The sequence below is a fragment of the Dendrobates tinctorius genome, unplaced genomic scaffold, assembly GCF_039654945.1.
Source record: "Dendrobates tinctorius isolate UK_male_01 unplaced genomic scaffold, ASM3965494v1 ptg000058l, whole genome shotgun sequence".
Taxonomy (NCBI): Eukaryota; Metazoa; Chordata; class Amphibia; order Anura; family Dendrobatidae; genus Dendrobates; species Dendrobates tinctorius.
In genome coordinates this window covers 1127948-1145412 of record NW_027361726.1, presented here as the reverse complement: position 1 = coordinate 1145412, position 17465 = coordinate 1127948, and the positions used below count along the sequence as shown (strand labels likewise).

Here is a 17465-nt window from a genome sequence, read left to right as displayed (position 1 = left end):
CTGCTGCCAGGGGTCTGTGCTGCTACCATGGAGGCTCGTGCTGCTATCAGGGGGGCTTGTCCTGCTGCCAGGGGTCTGTGCTTCAGCCCGGGGCTCTGCCGACACTTACCGGGTGTAGGCCGCAGGGGTTTCAGCACTGAAATCTCATCCCTCGAGATCTCAGTCCCGAGATCACCATCAGCGCATGCGCCGTCCCCGGTGGCGGCCGTCGTATTGCCGGAGCCAGCCAATACAGGGGGAACCGAGAGGGAGCCCCGGGGCTCTGGCCTGTCGCAAAATGTCGGCAGAGCCCCGGGATGGGAACCGGAGACACGGCTGGGCACGTGGAGACACGGCTGGGCACCCGGCGACACCCACAGCGCCGACGGACACCCAGAGATGCCCGGGCACCCCTGCGGCCTACACCCGATAAGGTATATCCTCTTTGTAAGACGCACCCCCATTTTCCCCCCAAGTTTGGGGGAAAAAAAGTGCGTCTTACAAAGCGGAAAATACGGTTGTTAAATCCGCAGGTATAATGACCTGTGTTTTACCTGCGGATTTAGTGCAGATTTACTGCGGATTTTCTGCAGTTTTTGTGCGGATTTCCCCTGCATTTTGACACCTGCGGATTCCTATAATGGAGCAGGTTTCAAAACACTGCGGATCTGCACAAAAGAAGTAACATGCTGCATTTTCAAAGCCGCAGAAAATCCGCAGCATGTGCACAGCGTTTTTTTTTTTTACATAGGCTAAAATGGTACTGTACATCACTTGCAGATCTGCTGCAGATCCGCAGGGCCAAATCCGCTGCGGATCTGCAGCAGATTCCGCAACGTGTGCACATACCCTAATGGAGCATGTGTCAAAATGCTGCGGATCTGCACAAAAGAATTGACATGCTGCGGATTCAAATCTGCGTGGAAAAATCTGCAGCATGTGCACAGTGTTTTTTTTTTACATAGGCTAAAATGGTACTGTGCATCACTTGCAGATCTGCTGCGGATCCACAGGGCAGAATACGTAACATGTGCACGTACCCTAAGGCTATGTGCACACGCTGCGGATTGGTCTGCGGATTTGTATCTGCGGAACCGCAGGTAAAACCTCAGGTAAAATGACCTGCGGATTGGCCTGCGGTTTATCACCTCTACAGTGGAGGAGATGGTAAACCGCAGCAGAATCCGCAGAAAAGAAGTGACATGTCATTTCTTTCTGCGGATTCAAAACCGCAGCTTTCCGCAGTTAAAAATCCGCAGCATGTGCACTGCGGATTGTAAGTCACATAGACTTACATGGTACTGTACATTGTCTGCAGAACTGCTGCAGATCCGCAGCGGCCAAAACCGCAGCATATCCGCAGCAAAAACCGCAGCGTGTGCACATAGCCTTAGTGTGGATATCCGATTCTGCTGCCTGTGGCTGGAGAAGATAAAAAAAAATAACATTAGTCAGTCTGTGTTGCGGGAAATGAGGAGTCTTACAAATAAGGTTTCTGCATTTATCAAGGTAAAGAAACAAACAAATGACATTTGTTTTATTATTTTGAAAAATACATTGTGCCGGAGCCAAAATATTTTGCTATCACTAAACACCGTGTTTGAAACTCCAAGGCTCCTTATTTCTCTCTGTACTGGAAGATTAATGTGATTTTCTCCATTTTGCCAAATTCCTTAGAATGAGCCAGACAGAGCCACTTTCTGATCGGTCTCCCTGGCCTCTGCTTCAAGAGGGTCCATCTTTCTTAGAAGGACACATGGGTCCTGGCCAAATCCCATTTATCGGGATTTTAGACAGAAGCCCTTACGGAGCCAGAAACATAACCCAAATGTGTTGTAACTCTTTAAGAGTCGATTCTGTATCCACCACAGCCTTCTCTTCAATTATCCCCCCATGAAAAATCTGATTTTATGACCCTGACTCCTATTTATATACAATCTGTACACTATCTCCACTTCTGATTCTCATTTTTTCTCTCCAGTTGATTGCAGTTTCCTGCCCATGATTCCAGCTGAGTGTCCTTTTGACTGTTCCATTACACTCCGGAGCTCGACCTGATCGGTCTTCGTAGACTAATGTGCAATAGTCTCATAAATAAAGACTTCATAATATCCTTATAGCCTTCATTACTTATCAGTAGATTTATACATTGTAAATATATTACTGAACCATGATAATAATAATAATAATAATAATAATAATAATGATCCAAGTGCATCCTCAGCCGGGAACAACTTCATCCCCAAACGTTTTTATAGTCAACTGCCAAAATTTTGGCAAGAGCAAGAAATTGTACTTCAGTCTCAAGATCACAATTCACTCTTGGTAATCTCGTCCAGTAGTTGACTCTGGGTGGTGTTTGTGGTGTGAAACCAGCTGCACAAACTGTGCACATGGGTGTGAAATTTTGATGTCCTGCAGATGATAAAAAGCCAAGGATCCACTATGGAATTCATCGAGAGAAACCGCAAAACGATAAGATCGGCATATTCACTTTTCTCTTTTGAGAAGGCTCCAATGTAGACTCGGAACTGGAAAAGAAAACAAGGGTTAATGGGGCTTTTCATCTCCATATTTCAATAACATAAAAAATGTATATTTCAATTTTTGATGACATTTATACAGAAGCCCTAAAACAAAGTCACAGATTTTTTCCATCAATTATACTCAGTTTCTTAGGTTTAATTACATCGACGTGGGACAGGTAAGTAAAATCCAATGATAACTGGTTGTAACGTCAGCAGCGGCGCATTTCACCTCCTGATCTGTACTGCTTCAGTTCCCCTCTAGGGGCTCTGTAGGAGAACTGATCACTTGTTGCAATGTTCCTCTGATCACCAAAGTTCCCAAAAACTTTAGGTTGCAATCAAGTGTTGACATTTCTAACCAAAAGAAATGCCCCAAAATGGACAACCCCTTATAATAAGATACCCAAGGCAGTAATCGGTTAATCTAGGCATGGCTATAAATAATATAGGAAGAAAGTAGCCCTACTAATCATTTAAACTCATGTCATGGTGGCTTCCAACTACATAGACTTTTGTGGGTGAGAAGGAACCCAATGGAGCCCTATTTGGAGGGTCGGTGGACCATTTCGGGAATGACTGAAGCTGCAGTTGCAGTAATTCCTCTCCACACTGTGAGTTCTAGACACTCGATTCCACAGGAGGGACAACAGATTATATTACCCAGCTCCGCACTGTATAATTTGTGGCTGTCTTCTAGGAGCGAGAAGAATAGATGTGCAGCTGCCAATATGTGAGGCTCCCGCCTTATTCCAAGGAAAGAAGAATCTGGTGCAAGGTGTTTGCTCAGGCTCCGATAACATGTTTGTAGAACAGAAATTTCCCAGGTAATTAAACTACTCAGGTTCAGGTAGGAGAAAGGTGAAGAGATAGTGACACAAAGTGCCAGCAGAGGTGCCTGAAAATAATTGGCACCGCTGATCGCTGATCGATAAGGCTGCGTCTCGCCAAGGTTAATATACCTTTACTGATAGTCTCTGCTTGTCGCTGGGTCCCATGAATTTCTGTGCAGCTCTATCTTGTTTGTGCCGATTTAGCTTCCCCCTATATTGGCTGGAAAGTTTTTGCACAAATTTCCATTTTTGTTCTTTAAAACCATGGCCAGGGTTTTGGGGAATGGCCTACGTCTATGCAATATAACAGCTACCTGACATGTTACCCCTGCAACTGAGGAATCCTTTATACTCAGCTGATTGCCTCTGATCCAGCAGCTAAAACTTCCTGCGGCTGCTCCACATTACTCCATTACTCCTGCAGTGGCCACTGCTGGACAAATGTAGTATTGCATGATGGCTATTTAAATAAAGTTAAAGTTATTTAGTAAAGTTAACCCCTAGTTAAAGGGGTTGTCCATTACTTTGACACAAATTGGCTATGATACTTAGCTTCTGGACCCCAACACTCTTTGGTACTGCTGCTGTGGTTGCGTTGTGTGTTAGTGGGGGACTCAGGTGATCACTGCAGCCTTTGAATGGCCACTGATTATGTACATAGGTCATATTTTGTCTGAACCAGGAAAAAATAGATTGCTTTGCTGCTCAGAAGGAATGTGACAGCTGCAGCTAATCATTGTCTGCAGCAGTCACATGACGCCCTCATTTTCCCATTAGAAGAGAAAACCAAGACCGTGCACCGCCTGCTGTGCAGAGGGCTGGTTACTCTACTCTACATATTACATGTTCACTGATTCATTTGATTGCTGGAGAAGTGAGAGGTCTGGTTCCAGCCGCTGTACCCGCTGACTACTATCAAAATAATAAGACCAAATTCACTAAATAGGGGTTAGGCACCTCAAAAATACATCAGAAAAACAATGGGGTTGAAGGAGTATTCTAGAAATGAGGCTGTGAGTTTATAACTGGTGAATAAGTGTAGTAAATGATGTCGTACAGTCATCTATAGGGCTCTGCAGAATACACATGTTCAGTCACTTACAGTGCCTTGTGAAAGTATTCGGCCCCCTGGAACTTTTCAACCTTTTCCCACATATCATGCTTCAAACATAAAGATACCAAATGTAAATGTTTGGTGAAGAATCAACAAGTGGGACACAATTGTGAAGTTGAACAAAATTTATTGGTTATTTTAAATTTTTGTGGAAATTCAAAAACTGAAAAGTGGGGCGTGCAATATTATTCGGCCCCTTTACTTTCAGTGCAGCAAACTCACTCCAGAAGTTCATCGTTGATCTCTGAATGATCCAATGTTGTCCTAAATGACTAATGATGATAAATATAATCCACCTGTGTGTAATTAAGTCTCCGTATAAATGCTCCTGCTCTGTGATAGTCTCAGGGTTCTGTTTGAAGCACAGAGAGCATCATGAAGAACAAGGAACACAACAGGCAGGTCCGTGATACTGTTGTGGAGAAGTTTAAAGCTGGATTTGGATTCAAAATGATTTCCAAAACTTTAAACATCCCAAGGAGCACTGTGCAAGCGATCATATTGAAATGGAAGGAGTATCATACCACTGCAAATCTACCAAGACCCGGCCGTCCCTCTAAACTTTCATTTCTGGATGAACTGCAGAGATCTACAGCTGAGGTGGGACAGTCTGTCCATAGGACAACAATCAGTCGTACACAGCACAAATCTGGCCTTTATGAAAGAGTGGCAAAAGAAAGCCATTTCTCAAAGATATCCATAAAAAGTGTTGTTTAAAGTTTGCAACAAGCCACCTGGGAGAAACACCAAACATGTGGAAGAAGGTGCTCTGGTCAGATTAAACCAAAATCGAACTTTCTGGCAACAATGCCAAACAATATATTTGGCGTAAAGGCAACACAACTCATCACCCTGAACACACCATCCCCACTGTCAAACATAGTGGTGGCAGCATCATGGTTTGGGCTTCCTTTTCTTCAGCAGGGACAGGGAAGATGGTTGAGATTGATGGGAAGATGGATGGAGCCAAATACAGGACCATTCTTGAAGAAAACCTGTTGGAGTCTGCAAAAGACCTGAGACTGGGATGGAGATTTGTCTTCCAACAAGACAATGATCCCAACCATAAAGCAAAATCTACAATGGAATGGTTCACAAATAAATGTATCCAGGTGTTAGAATGGCCAAGTCAAAGTCCAGACCTGAATCCAATCGAGAATCTGAGGAAAGAGCTGAAAACTGCTGTTCACAAACGATCTCCATCAAACCTCACTGAGCTCGAGCTGTTTGCCAAGGCAGAATGGGCAAGAATTTCAGTCTCTCGATGAACAAAAGTGATATAGACATACCCCTAGTGACTTGCAGCTGTAATCGCAGCAAAAGGTGGCGCAACAAAGTATTAAGCTAAAGGGGCCGAATAATATTGCATGCCCCACTTTTCAGTGTTTGAATTTCCAGAAAAATTTAAAATAACCAATAAATTTCATTCAACTTCACAATTGTGTCCCACTTGTTGTTGATTCTTCACCAAAAGTTTACATTTGGTATCTTTATGTTTGAAGCATGATATGCGGGAAAAGGTTGAAAAGTTCCAGGGGGCCGAATACTTTCCCAAGGCACTGTATCACCACAGAAGAAGCGGAAGAAGTGATCAGCAAAACAGCGCGCGTCGGGTGTGAGGGGAACACTGCACTCCATCCTGACTGCACTACCATCTCTGTGGAGGCAAATACTTACCATTCTGTCTGTACAGCCTTGTGTGCACTACTGAGGGAGTGATTGGATCTAGAGCCTGTTTATTGTTGTTTCTGTATTGATAAGTGCCTGGACGTGTGTATTCTGCAGAGCCCTATAGAGGACTGCACAGCATCATTTACCCTTATTCACCCGTTATACGCTCACAGCCTCATTTCTAGAATCCTCCTTCATCCTCCTTGTTTTTACCCTCCCATTATTAACAGGTTTTCAATCGGTTTTGCAGCAGTCTCTATGTTTGGTAGAGCGGTTTAGTCTACATTTTTTGCAAAAAACTTATCAACTAAATGCCCTGTTTTGTTATCATCTTTTTACTAGCACTTGCTGTTTACTGTTATATATATTTTTTTACAGCAGAGTATTTTTGTGTTTGTTGTACTATGTTTCTCTGTGTTTCAGTCTTTTGGTGGTGTGAACACTGTCCTACCGACTTGTTCACAGTGTGCATGGCCCATGCGTTTGTATTCAATTGGTTTCTTGCTTATGCAAGTTTTGGGAGGTCTCCACCCCTCTCTTGTGGGCCATGCACATATAAAGCAGTCTTCCACAGCGTGTCCACATCGGACATTACCTGTCTGAATCCTGCTCATATAGGTACTATTCAAATGGTCAGGTTTTAAATACATCGGTTAGGGACTGCTCTGATGGGTTACCTTGACGTTTGGTAGAGCGACTTAGGATACATTTTTTGCAAAAAACATATCAACTAAATACCCTGTTTTGTTATCACCTTTTTACTAGCACTTGCTGTTTACTATCATATTTTTTTTACAGCAGAGTATTTTTGCACGTTTGTTATACTGTGTTTCAAAACATATTTCTGTACTGCCACGTCTCTGCTGTTTTCCCACCGTTATTTATTGACAAGTCCACAGTGGTTACATCCTGGCTACGTCAAGTGACCACTGCAGTCAATCACTGGGCTCATTGGTCATAGTGAGGCAGGCGGCTGCAGTGGTCACATGTTTTAGGCCATATAATGAGGCCACATCAACCTTTGCCTTCATTTTTGCCTGGGAACAGAATTTTCATGGGAGTGATCTCTGTGGCTGTAATTCACTTTAAAAAGTTTGTAAAAAAAAAACTAATAGAAGTAAATTTATTTTGGCTCCGAGCCCCAGAGACATTCAGAAAAATATATATGATTCTGTTATGTCTTATGACATTTGCCATCGTGTGTTAAAGGGCTCATGTGCTAGATTTATTTTTTCTTTATTTTTTTCTTTATTTTTTCTTTCCACATTTTCTCTGATGGTAAAGCCGCACGTGAGGGTGAAGTCACACTGTACTTTCCAGGGCGGGAGTGTCTGTGGTTAGAGACAGCTTTCACAATAGGCTTTACAGTAAGTGGACAAAATATAGTTATTTTTGTGAAGAAGGTTTTGCTGAGTCGGCACGGATAGGGTTAATAACCTGGCCAAATTTGAATCTCTGAGAATGTGGGGAAATTCTATCCAGATTATATTAAAGGGGTTGCATCATGTTGGGATCTGGTGCATTGAATTCCTCTCTGGGACACTCATTAATGAGTCTGGGTCCCCTAATGAATATTGTCACATGGGAAACTCTGGAGTCTCCCTTTAACCTTGTAAGGCAAACGATGCAAATGTAAAGTTGTCGGAGTCTTATAATTATTTTCAAAGGGGTCCTGTAAAATGAGGACTCCTGCATAGAGATAAAATCAGAGAAGGGTGTGTACTACAACGTTACAGAAGAGGAAGTGAGCTGTGATACCATCTATTGTGTCTGGTGGATACTGTGCTATCTACTGTTTATAGAGGTGTTATCAGTCATTGTACATGAAGGGGAAGAGGTGAGCTGCGATACCATTTATTGTGAATGGTGGATTGTGGATCCTGTGCTATCTACTCTATATAGAGGCTGTCATGTAGTGACCAGGGACTGTGGGCACATACCTGACCCCTTGAATTATAGGGCGCACTAGTCTATCCGTGTGACAGATTACCTCAGAAGGTGGAGACGCCGGGGTCACATACTTTACTATGATCCTATCTTAAACCTGACAAGATATAGAATAAACGGGCACCATCCACAATGTCAATTTAGGTGGGATCACCTAGTGCATATAAATGGATTGACATGAAAACACATAAAGAAAAAAAGTATATGCACACAAATAGGGATCACCACAAGGATATGATAATCAAAAAGTATCAATTTTATTAATGGACACAACAAACAGACACTTTGTTTAAAAACAATTAAAAAGTCTGAACAACCAGACACTGATAACAAAACAAAGACAATGGGTCATTTTGATAAATAGTTAAATACTATGGGTCCCAAGGCCAACCATTCAGTATAATGCCAGGTATCTGCTAGTTACCATAACCTAGGGTCTATCAAATCAATTGTAATGACAATCATGACCTTGGATCAAAAATACCATATTATCAATAACTACTATGGTTACATAGAGATTCTACATATGCCATAAATAAAAAATTGAATACTTATCATGTTGCCAACACAAATAAACATACATTAACAAGTCCCTTTCCCTAGCATGATATCACCTGGTTTCTGAGGATGAACAAGCTACCGGGTAGGTTACATGGGACCCCCAAACCAGATACCTGGCATTATACTGAATGGTTGGCCTTGGGACCCATAGTATTTAACTATTTATCAAAATGACCCATTGTCTTTGTTTTGTTATCAGTGTCTGGTTGTTCAGACTTTTTAATTGTTTTTAAACAAAGTGTCTGTTTGTTGTGTCCATTAATAAAATTGATACTTTTTGATTATCATATCCTTGTGGTGATCCCTATTTGTGTGGATATACTTTTTTTCTTTATGTGTTTTCATGTCGATCCTATCTTAAACCTTATCTGTTTCCTCCCCCACCCAGGGAGACGTGAGGCCGAAGTGTTCAGGATTACGCAAAGCAGTCAGACAGGGGTAAACAAACAATGATAAAAGAAAACTACAATCATACAAATACACTAACAAAACAACAGAGTCAAGCACAGGGGAGGAATAGGTAGGAGAAACCAAATAGGAAATGATGAGGATAAAAATGCAAAACATCTACAATCAGCAATCTCCTGAACAACTTTTCAACCGCCTACTCCAACCACTGAATTTCTCTTCCAACACCAAACCAGGATGTAGAACTATCTCTGGCAACTCTCAAGAGCCAGTGGAGAATATATATAACAGAGTAGAGTGGCCAACACAGAAAAGCTGAGACAATTCAGGATTGAGAGCTCCAGGAGATCAACTGAATGGAATAACCCTCTTCAAATTACATCAAGGAAACCTGCACCTGTTTAATAGGATGGTGAAGCAGTTCTAATCAGTGCAGGATTTTGTGTGATCAGATGCTGCAATTTTCTCTCCCCTCTGTCGTGGTATCCCTGTGAAAGAGGTGTTATCAGTCATTGTCCAGGAACAGATGAGCTGTGATACCATCTATTGTGAACGGTGTCACGATCCATTTTTGGATTTGTGACAGCTCTGGTTCCATTCCAGTTTAAACTTTTTTTTCTTTTGACCCATCGGGGGTTAATGTCAGCTTTTCCCTGCTGGCAACCTGGTGTTACTGCAGTGCTGCACTGTCAGCTGATGTAGGTGGTGACCACTCCCACCTTCCTTTATAGAGTCACCTAATGCATCAGCTGACTGTTGGTTATACAGGTTCTTTCTGGAGACCATACTAGCAGAAGTGGTGTTAAGAGTCCTGTTGTGGTTGATATATGCAGTGTGGAGCTTTGCAGTGGTGTATATAAGCTAAGTGTGGTGCTTTTTCTCCTAGTCCCTTTTGGTATTTGTCACTTTCCCCTGTGTGTACTATCTGAAGTGGCAACGGCTAGTGCTACTTTCCGGCCAGTGCATTAGCCAGGGCAGAGACAGGTGACACTGGGGATTAGGTTCCTAAAGGCGGCAGGGGGAAGAACCTGCATAGGGTGTTAGAGGAGTGCATGGACAGGCTCAGACTGAGTTCAGGTGGTGACCATCCCTCATTCCCTATCGCTAGGACCTTCCTTTTGCTTTTTCCATCCCATTGTGTGTGAGTTACGCAGTCTCTTGACCAACCATCCGTTGGGGTCGAGTCACACCATGACAGGTGGATTCTGTATTATCTACTGTAGAGGTATTGTCATGACTCTGTTGTTGGGTATCCTTCCATATTCCTAACGCTAGAGTATGCCCTATCTTGCCCTGTTCACTGGATTACTTCTGATCGTGAAGACGCTGGGACCACATACCTTGCCTTAGATCCTGGATCCGCCCTCAGTCGGTACCCTTCCTCCACCCAGGATAGAGAGAAGTAGTAGTGTACTGTAATACACCAACAAAACTAACAAGGTAACACGAACAGGGGTAATGAAAAATACCAATGACATAAAATATTCACAAATACAACAGCGGAATGCACTGGGAAGTGGAGGATGGAGAAAAATCAAAGTAGGTGAAGAAGGGGAATTAGCACACATCCAAAATGAGTATTTAGGCACAGACTGGGTATCCACCCTAGCTAGCTGGGTGCGCAAGCAGTGTGCTTGACAGTACTCACTCCACTTTACCACCTCTCGAGTCTGCCACAGAGCTGTGCAGTGTGACCCTAGGAAGTCCAAGAACCACAGGAGAGGGAAGACTATGATGTGGATGCTATGGGCAGATCAGTCTGAGGTCCGGTGTGGATGCTGTGAGTGGATCAGTTTGAGGTCCAGTGTGGCCTCTGTGAGCGGATCAGTCTGAGGTCCAGTGTGGATGCTGTGAGTGGATCAGTTTGAGGTCCAGTGTGGACGCTGAGTGTCTCAGTCTGAGGTCCAGTGTGGATGTGTCCAGCAGATCAGTATGAGGTCCGGTGCAGACGTGTCCAGCAGATCAATCTGAGGTTTGGTGCAGACGTGTCCAGCAGATCACTCTGAGGTCTGGCACGGACGTGTGCAGCAGATTAGTCTGAGGTCCGGTGTTGACTTGTCCAGCAGATCAGTCTGAAGTCCGGTGCGGACGTGTCCAGCAGATCAGTCTGAGGTCCTGTGCAGATGTGTCTAGCAGATTAGTCTGAGGACCGGTGCTGACTTGTGCAGCAGATCAGTCTGAAGTTCGGTGTGGTCGTGTCCAGCAGATCAGTCTGAGGTCCAGTGTGGACAGCAGATAAGTCTGAGGTCTGCTGTGGACGTGTCCAGCAGATTAGTCTGAGGTTCCGTTTGAACAAGTCCAGCAGATTAGTCTGAGGTCCAATTGTAACACAGATCATGTAGTGTACAGTATATTATAGAATGCAAACAATGCAATTTAAAATATATAGGTTCCACCATCAGAAAATTAAAGGAACACGTTCGAGAACACATCTATGATGTTGTAAACCCTACGGTGCACAGCATATCTAATGCTTCCAAACACTTTATTATGTCACACAATAGAGATTTGTCGTTTTTCAATGTTTTTGCTATTGAACAGGTAAAGAAACATATTCGTGGAGGAAATAGAGAAAAGCAACTACGGGACAAAGAAGCCTTATGGATTCTTCTTCTAGATAGTAACTGTCACGTCCGCCATGTCTGCCATGTCTGTTTGTCTCAAGAACTCCTGGAGCGATGTGCATGCGCATGTTTTGTCTGCTGTCCTGCATGTTCGCTAGAGCTGTGTGCAGACTCACCTCATGTCTGAGCTGCAGGATCCCTGCGTTTCTGCTCTGCCTTCTGTGATCTTCTCGTCATGTCTGGAGTCCTTGATCATGTGACGTTTCCTAAGATCCTGCACTGTCTGGTTCTGCTATCATCTCGTCATGTCTAGAATCCCGGAAGTTCTCCCCTGGTCCTGACCTGAGGAGGAGGTGCTATGCCCTATATCAGGCCGCCTCTTCCTATGCTCAGGGCCTGATTATTGTGTTGCTTCCCTGCAAGGCTCTGGGTCTGTGGGGTTGCTCCCTCTATTCTGTGCCCTTGCACTTTGCTCTGTAGTGCGTCTCTGCACACGCTCCGTGCTCGTATTCCGCCTCTTGTCTTGTGCCATGTCTTGTGTTGTCTCTCGTGCCATGTTTGTCTTTGCCTTGCTTTGCCTTGTAGTCCTTCTGCTGTTCTTTGTCTTAGTCTGTTTTGCTATGTCTCGCCTTAGCTATGCTTTGACTTGTAGTCCTCCCTGTGTTCTCTGCCTTGCTATTCCTTGCTTTGTGTTCCTCCCTATGGTCTCAGTCTTTGCTTGCTCTGCCTCGCTCTCTCCTATGGTGCTCTGTAGTGCTCCCTGGCACACGCACCATTTCTCCTCTCCTTAGTGCTCGTTTCTTTGTCTAGTCCCAATGTCTTCCCTTGGCCCGGCTCTGGGCTTCTGCCTACGCTCCGCTGCTAGACTCTGTCCTCTCTCTGACCTGGCTCTGTTTCTGCCTGTATTCCTTGCCTTGTTCCCTGCCTTGTCCTTGCATTGAACCCCGGCGTGGGTTCCCCTTGGCCGTCTCCTGTGCCGTGGTAAGTGCCACGTGTTTGTGTACAGCCGTGTGTACTGGCCAGTGTGGCGTGCCCCCTGCGTGGCTCCTAGCACGCAGCCCTTCCTTGTGCCCTGGCGTGGCTCCTAGCACGCACCCTGCCTTGAACCCTGGCGTGGCTCCTAGCACGCACCCTGCCTTGAACCCTGGCGTGGCTCCTAGCACGCACCCTGCCCTGAACCTGGCGTGGCTCCTAGCACGAAGGTTCCTTTGCCCCCTCCTGTGCCTTAGTCGTGCCTCGTGCTGGCGTTACAGCCGTGTGCATTGGCCAGTGAGGTGTGCGTCCCTGCGTAGCTCCTAGCACGCAGCCCTGCTCTGAACCCTGGCGTGTCTCTACACGCACTCTGTCTTGTGCCTTGGCGTGTCTCTACACGCACTCTGTCTTGTGCCTTGGCGTGTCTCTACACGCACTCTGTCTTGTACCTTGGCGTGTCTCTACACGCACTCTGTCTTGTACCTTGGCGTGTCTCTACACGCACTCTGTCTTGTACCTTGGCGTGTCTCTACACGCACTCTGTCTTGTACCTTGAACCTTGGCGTGTCTCTACACGCACTCTGTCTTATACCTTGTACCTTGGCGTGTCTCTACACGCACTGTTTTATTCTATGCTTTGGCGTGGCTACACACGCACCCTGTCTCGTTTGCGAACCTTGGCGTGTCCCCTACACACACACCTCGCTTTGAACCCTGGCGTGTCCCCTACACACGCACCTTGCCTTGCACCTAGTTTTGAACCCTGGTGTGTCCCCTACACACGCACCTAGCCTTGGACCCTGGCGTGTCCCCTACACACGCACCTAGCCTTGGACCTTGGCGTGTTCCCTAAACACGCACCCTGCTTGGATATCTGTCGTGCCTCCTTGCCTGAACCCTGGTTTGCCTGCCGGATGCCCGGAACCTGCCGACCGTTGCCAGAGGTCCGGAACCAGATGACTACGGCCTGATGTCCGGAGCTGACGTCCGCAGCCTGATCCCTGGACCCTGTCGGTTTGCCAGCAGTCCGGAGTCCGATGCCATTATGCCATTACCTGTGCCTAGGCGTGCCATCTGGCACGTACCATGTTATGGACCTTGGCGTGCCCACGCGCGCACCTTGCACGTTTTGCTTGTTTTCTCTGTATGTGATCTTGTGTTATTCTAATGAAGATACCTTGCACCTACGTCTAGTCTCGTCTTGCTTCCTGCTTGTCGTCAGACACTCGTCTAGTGTCCCCTGAGCCGGCCGTCTGGTCCCAGCAGTCGTGGTGGCTCACCCCCTTGGTCTTGCCCCTGACACTCTGTTAAATATTAATAATCCGTTAATTTCTTATAAGACTCAGTTCTGTAGAATGCTTTAGCTTACATGACATAGGCTATTTTTAAGCTTGGCTCATGGTAGAAAGACAGCTCCATATATGTAGAGACCACGTGCTTTAGGAGACGTATATAATTCATGGCTAACTGTAGAGGTCGCTCTCTTCTTCCCTCACCATCATGAGAGACAGACGCAAGATGACATGACATAACAGCTGGTATATTACTTGACGGCGATGAGAGAAGCCGAACTGAGACACAGCAGCCATTTGCTATTCAGGATCTCGGAGAGAAGAAGAATACATGTTGCTTTTGCCATGTGGGATCTCAGAACATGATCTAATGGACAATTTCTCTTTCACCTATTTTTATTCACCTGTTTTTCTGTAATAACCTTTCTTTGATGGAAGTAAGCAAATAAACCACTATATTTTTATCTGGTAACTAGTCCTGAGTATTTTACAGGATATGCATTATTTTACATTGGAGAGCCAGCCAGATCTGAATTTTTGTACTTTTTTGCGGATTTCCCTCAACTTGCACACACGGGGGATTGGACTTTGCTAACGTCAAATCATATGTGCAAGTTATCGGGAATTCCACTACTTACAAGAATCACATAGAACCTAGAAGTAAGAAGTACCAGATAGATTGAGAAGTACTACAAGTGCCAAAAGTACCAGACGTAAGCCAGACGTGTAAAGACAGGAACCCAGCGTTGTCCATCAAAGGGAACAAGCTGAGACATTTCAAGGTAAGAGAAATGGATGTCATTAATTGTCTTGCTAAGCAGAGTAAATTGAAATTTAAGTCTGTAGACAATTCTAATTCAGAAGTTTTATGGTTAAGTTTATATGCCGAGTGTGAACTCGAGAATCAGAGGTTAGATTCTAAGTTTTTCAATAGAGAAAGAGAGAGATTAAAAAATATTCTACAGATGGTAGATATATTTCATAGATCTGTGTCAGAGAAATCTAAAAATGATTGTGTAGAGGATAGTGATATTCCCGAGATTCACTGTAATGTGGAGAAACAGTTACAAGTAGTAGCAGCTATTGAAGGTGACCTTGCAGATGTGGAACAAGATGGAGAAGTAGGAGGAGACTTCAGAACTGACGTAGAGGACGTACAAGGGAAAGACGTACCACTAAAAATAGAAGACTCACAGGCCCAAATCCGAAGTAGCGTGAGGAAGAATTTGATAAAGATATGCCAAATAATTCCTGCTTATGACAACAAAATAGATGTTTATAGAAACTCTGAGATTTATGAAAGTTGTACTGATAACTTTGATTTATCTAACGAGGAGAAGAATCAGTTGTTCAAAATGTGGATCCCTGTAAATTTTGCTAGGAGATTGTCTTTAAAGTTATCTGGTGAGACACATGAGAATTTAACTGATAAGGACAGATTAAAAATTCTCATTTTTTGTTCATCAAATGAAAATCATCCAGATATTGATATTCTTCAAAAATTAAGGATTGGTCGGAAGGAATGTATTTTTACGTTCATGTCCATATATGAACGTTTGTACAAAATGCTGAGTGAGAATGTCAAAACACCGTCCCTCATAAGGAGTTTTGTAAGCAAATTTTGGTTTCTAAATCCTGCATCTCGTGTTATTGCGTCACAAAAAGATTCTTTGTTTGAATGTGCGCAATTTCTTGATTTTGCCAGAAAACACGAGAATCGTGAGAGGAAAGTAAATTGTGCTAATTTTGTAAAGACAGGCAGAGTAAAATCTTATCAGAAGCCTGTATTAGCAAAGCCTTCTAAAATGAGATTTCCCCAAAATCAAATCTACGAAGAAAGAAAAAGAAAATCACATGTTTGTTATAAACCATATGGAATGATGCAAAAGAACACCGAAAAGACACAAATTGAATTAAGAAAAATGATGAGTTCTGATTTTCTTTCTGTAACAAAGATGGCCGAATTTAACAGACAGAAACAGGTGGTGAGTGACATCATGGCCTGTAAACTGAATACTCTGCTCCAAGAATCTATCAGCTTTAAAATGGCAAGAACCTTTCAGGATATTTTTTGCAGAGAAATAAGTATGGGTGTAGGAATTGGCTAGAAAAAAAGTAATATATATTGTGTAACAGTGTTATACAATTAGTGAGTTATAGAGTATAATCCTGTAGTTTTATGGTTTGTGGATATATACATAGTCATACAGTATATATATAGAGTGTTTGTAGAAGTAGAAATAGTAGAACTGTATTTTTTAATGAAAATTAAAATCTATATCAGTAATAATATTTAGAATTATATGATATTAACCTTATTTTTTATGTTTCCTTAGAATTTTCATTTCAAAGCAGGACTTAATCGAGAAAAATACTCTTCCAAGGATTTATGCCTTTATTTACACAGGATGTTGCAATATTGCATGATTTTATATATCTAACCCTTAAAAGGAAATAACCAATTGCTTTTTAAAATGTTCTGGGTGTGTGTTTTTTTACTGCATGGTTTGAATGACAACCACAGCAGGGGAATTTGAACCTTGTTCTAATAATACAAGTATACCAGTATACTATGTCCCTGTTCCTTAGGAAAAGAATTTTAAAGGGGGTCTCAACTTTTGCAAAGCCTAAATGTCAAGTATAGCTATACATATACATATATATTTATGTCATGTGTATTTGGGGAATATTCAAAGAAATATTAAGAGACTAAATTGAAATAGTTTACAATGCATTGATAATTAGGATAATTTGGGTTAAAATACATGTATTCATCACACTTTCATATGTGAGGTATAAAGTTAATATGTGACACAGTCTGAGTGACAGTGACTGAGTGTATGAGCAGCTGCTGAGCGAGTAATGTGATACGTTTGTGAGACCTCAGGATCCTGAATGCATGAGAGAAAGAAAAAAAAAAAAACCCCAAAGCTTTTATCTTTAGGAAATTATTAGAATATTAAGATACATAATGAAATATTATCTATACAAACATATATTTCTATATTTCTATAGTAATTATTATTTCTTGATTTAGTTAATTGTGGATAAGTGCAATCGCACAACAAAATAGAAAATAGTTTAGGAAGAAAATCTATTCTTTCCTTATCAGCTTTAGCTCTTTTAAACAGGCACCAGCACAGAGCCTGGTATTCACCAGCTGCATCTGGGAATAGTGGACCTTCCTTCTCTGTCCAAGTGTGTTAATCTTAAACTACATTTAAATTAATTTTTCCAAAGGATAATTTTATGATATTCAAATTAATTTTGATGGTTACACATCTTCAGACAAATAATGGTATAAGCAAGTATAAATTCACATAATTTATACATTAATTATTTTTAATTTTGGTTTTGATAAATGAATTATTTCATGAAACAATATTTTTTGGTATTAAGGGGGAAATATGTTTTTTATCCTGACTACATAATCACATTTGATTAATACCTCTTCTTCACACATTTTAATAGGAAAAAAAAATATTAATAAGGTACAATGGTATAAGTATTGGGTATAATAATAAGTATTATAAAGAGTCATTTCTTTACACTAAGAGGAATTACATGCAAAGTTGCATGATTTGAATATTTTGATAACA

At 42.7% G+C, this 17465-nt stretch overlaps 1 protein-coding gene across 1 annotated transcript in view; it reads right to left on the bottom strand.

Moving 5' to 3' along the window:
- Window positions 1-1499: 1499 nt before the first annotated feature.
- PTGDR (prostaglandin D2 receptor) overlaps window positions 1500-17465 on the bottom strand; it is a 46162-nt gene continuing 30196 nt past the window's right edge. The window contains exon 2 of the mRNA XM_073577914.1: window positions 1500-2510. Within this exon, the coding sequence (XP_073434015.1) occupies window positions 2289-2510 (222 nt within the window). The 3' untranslated portion in view covers window positions 1500-2288. The remainder of the gene's footprint in view (window positions 2511-17465) is intronic.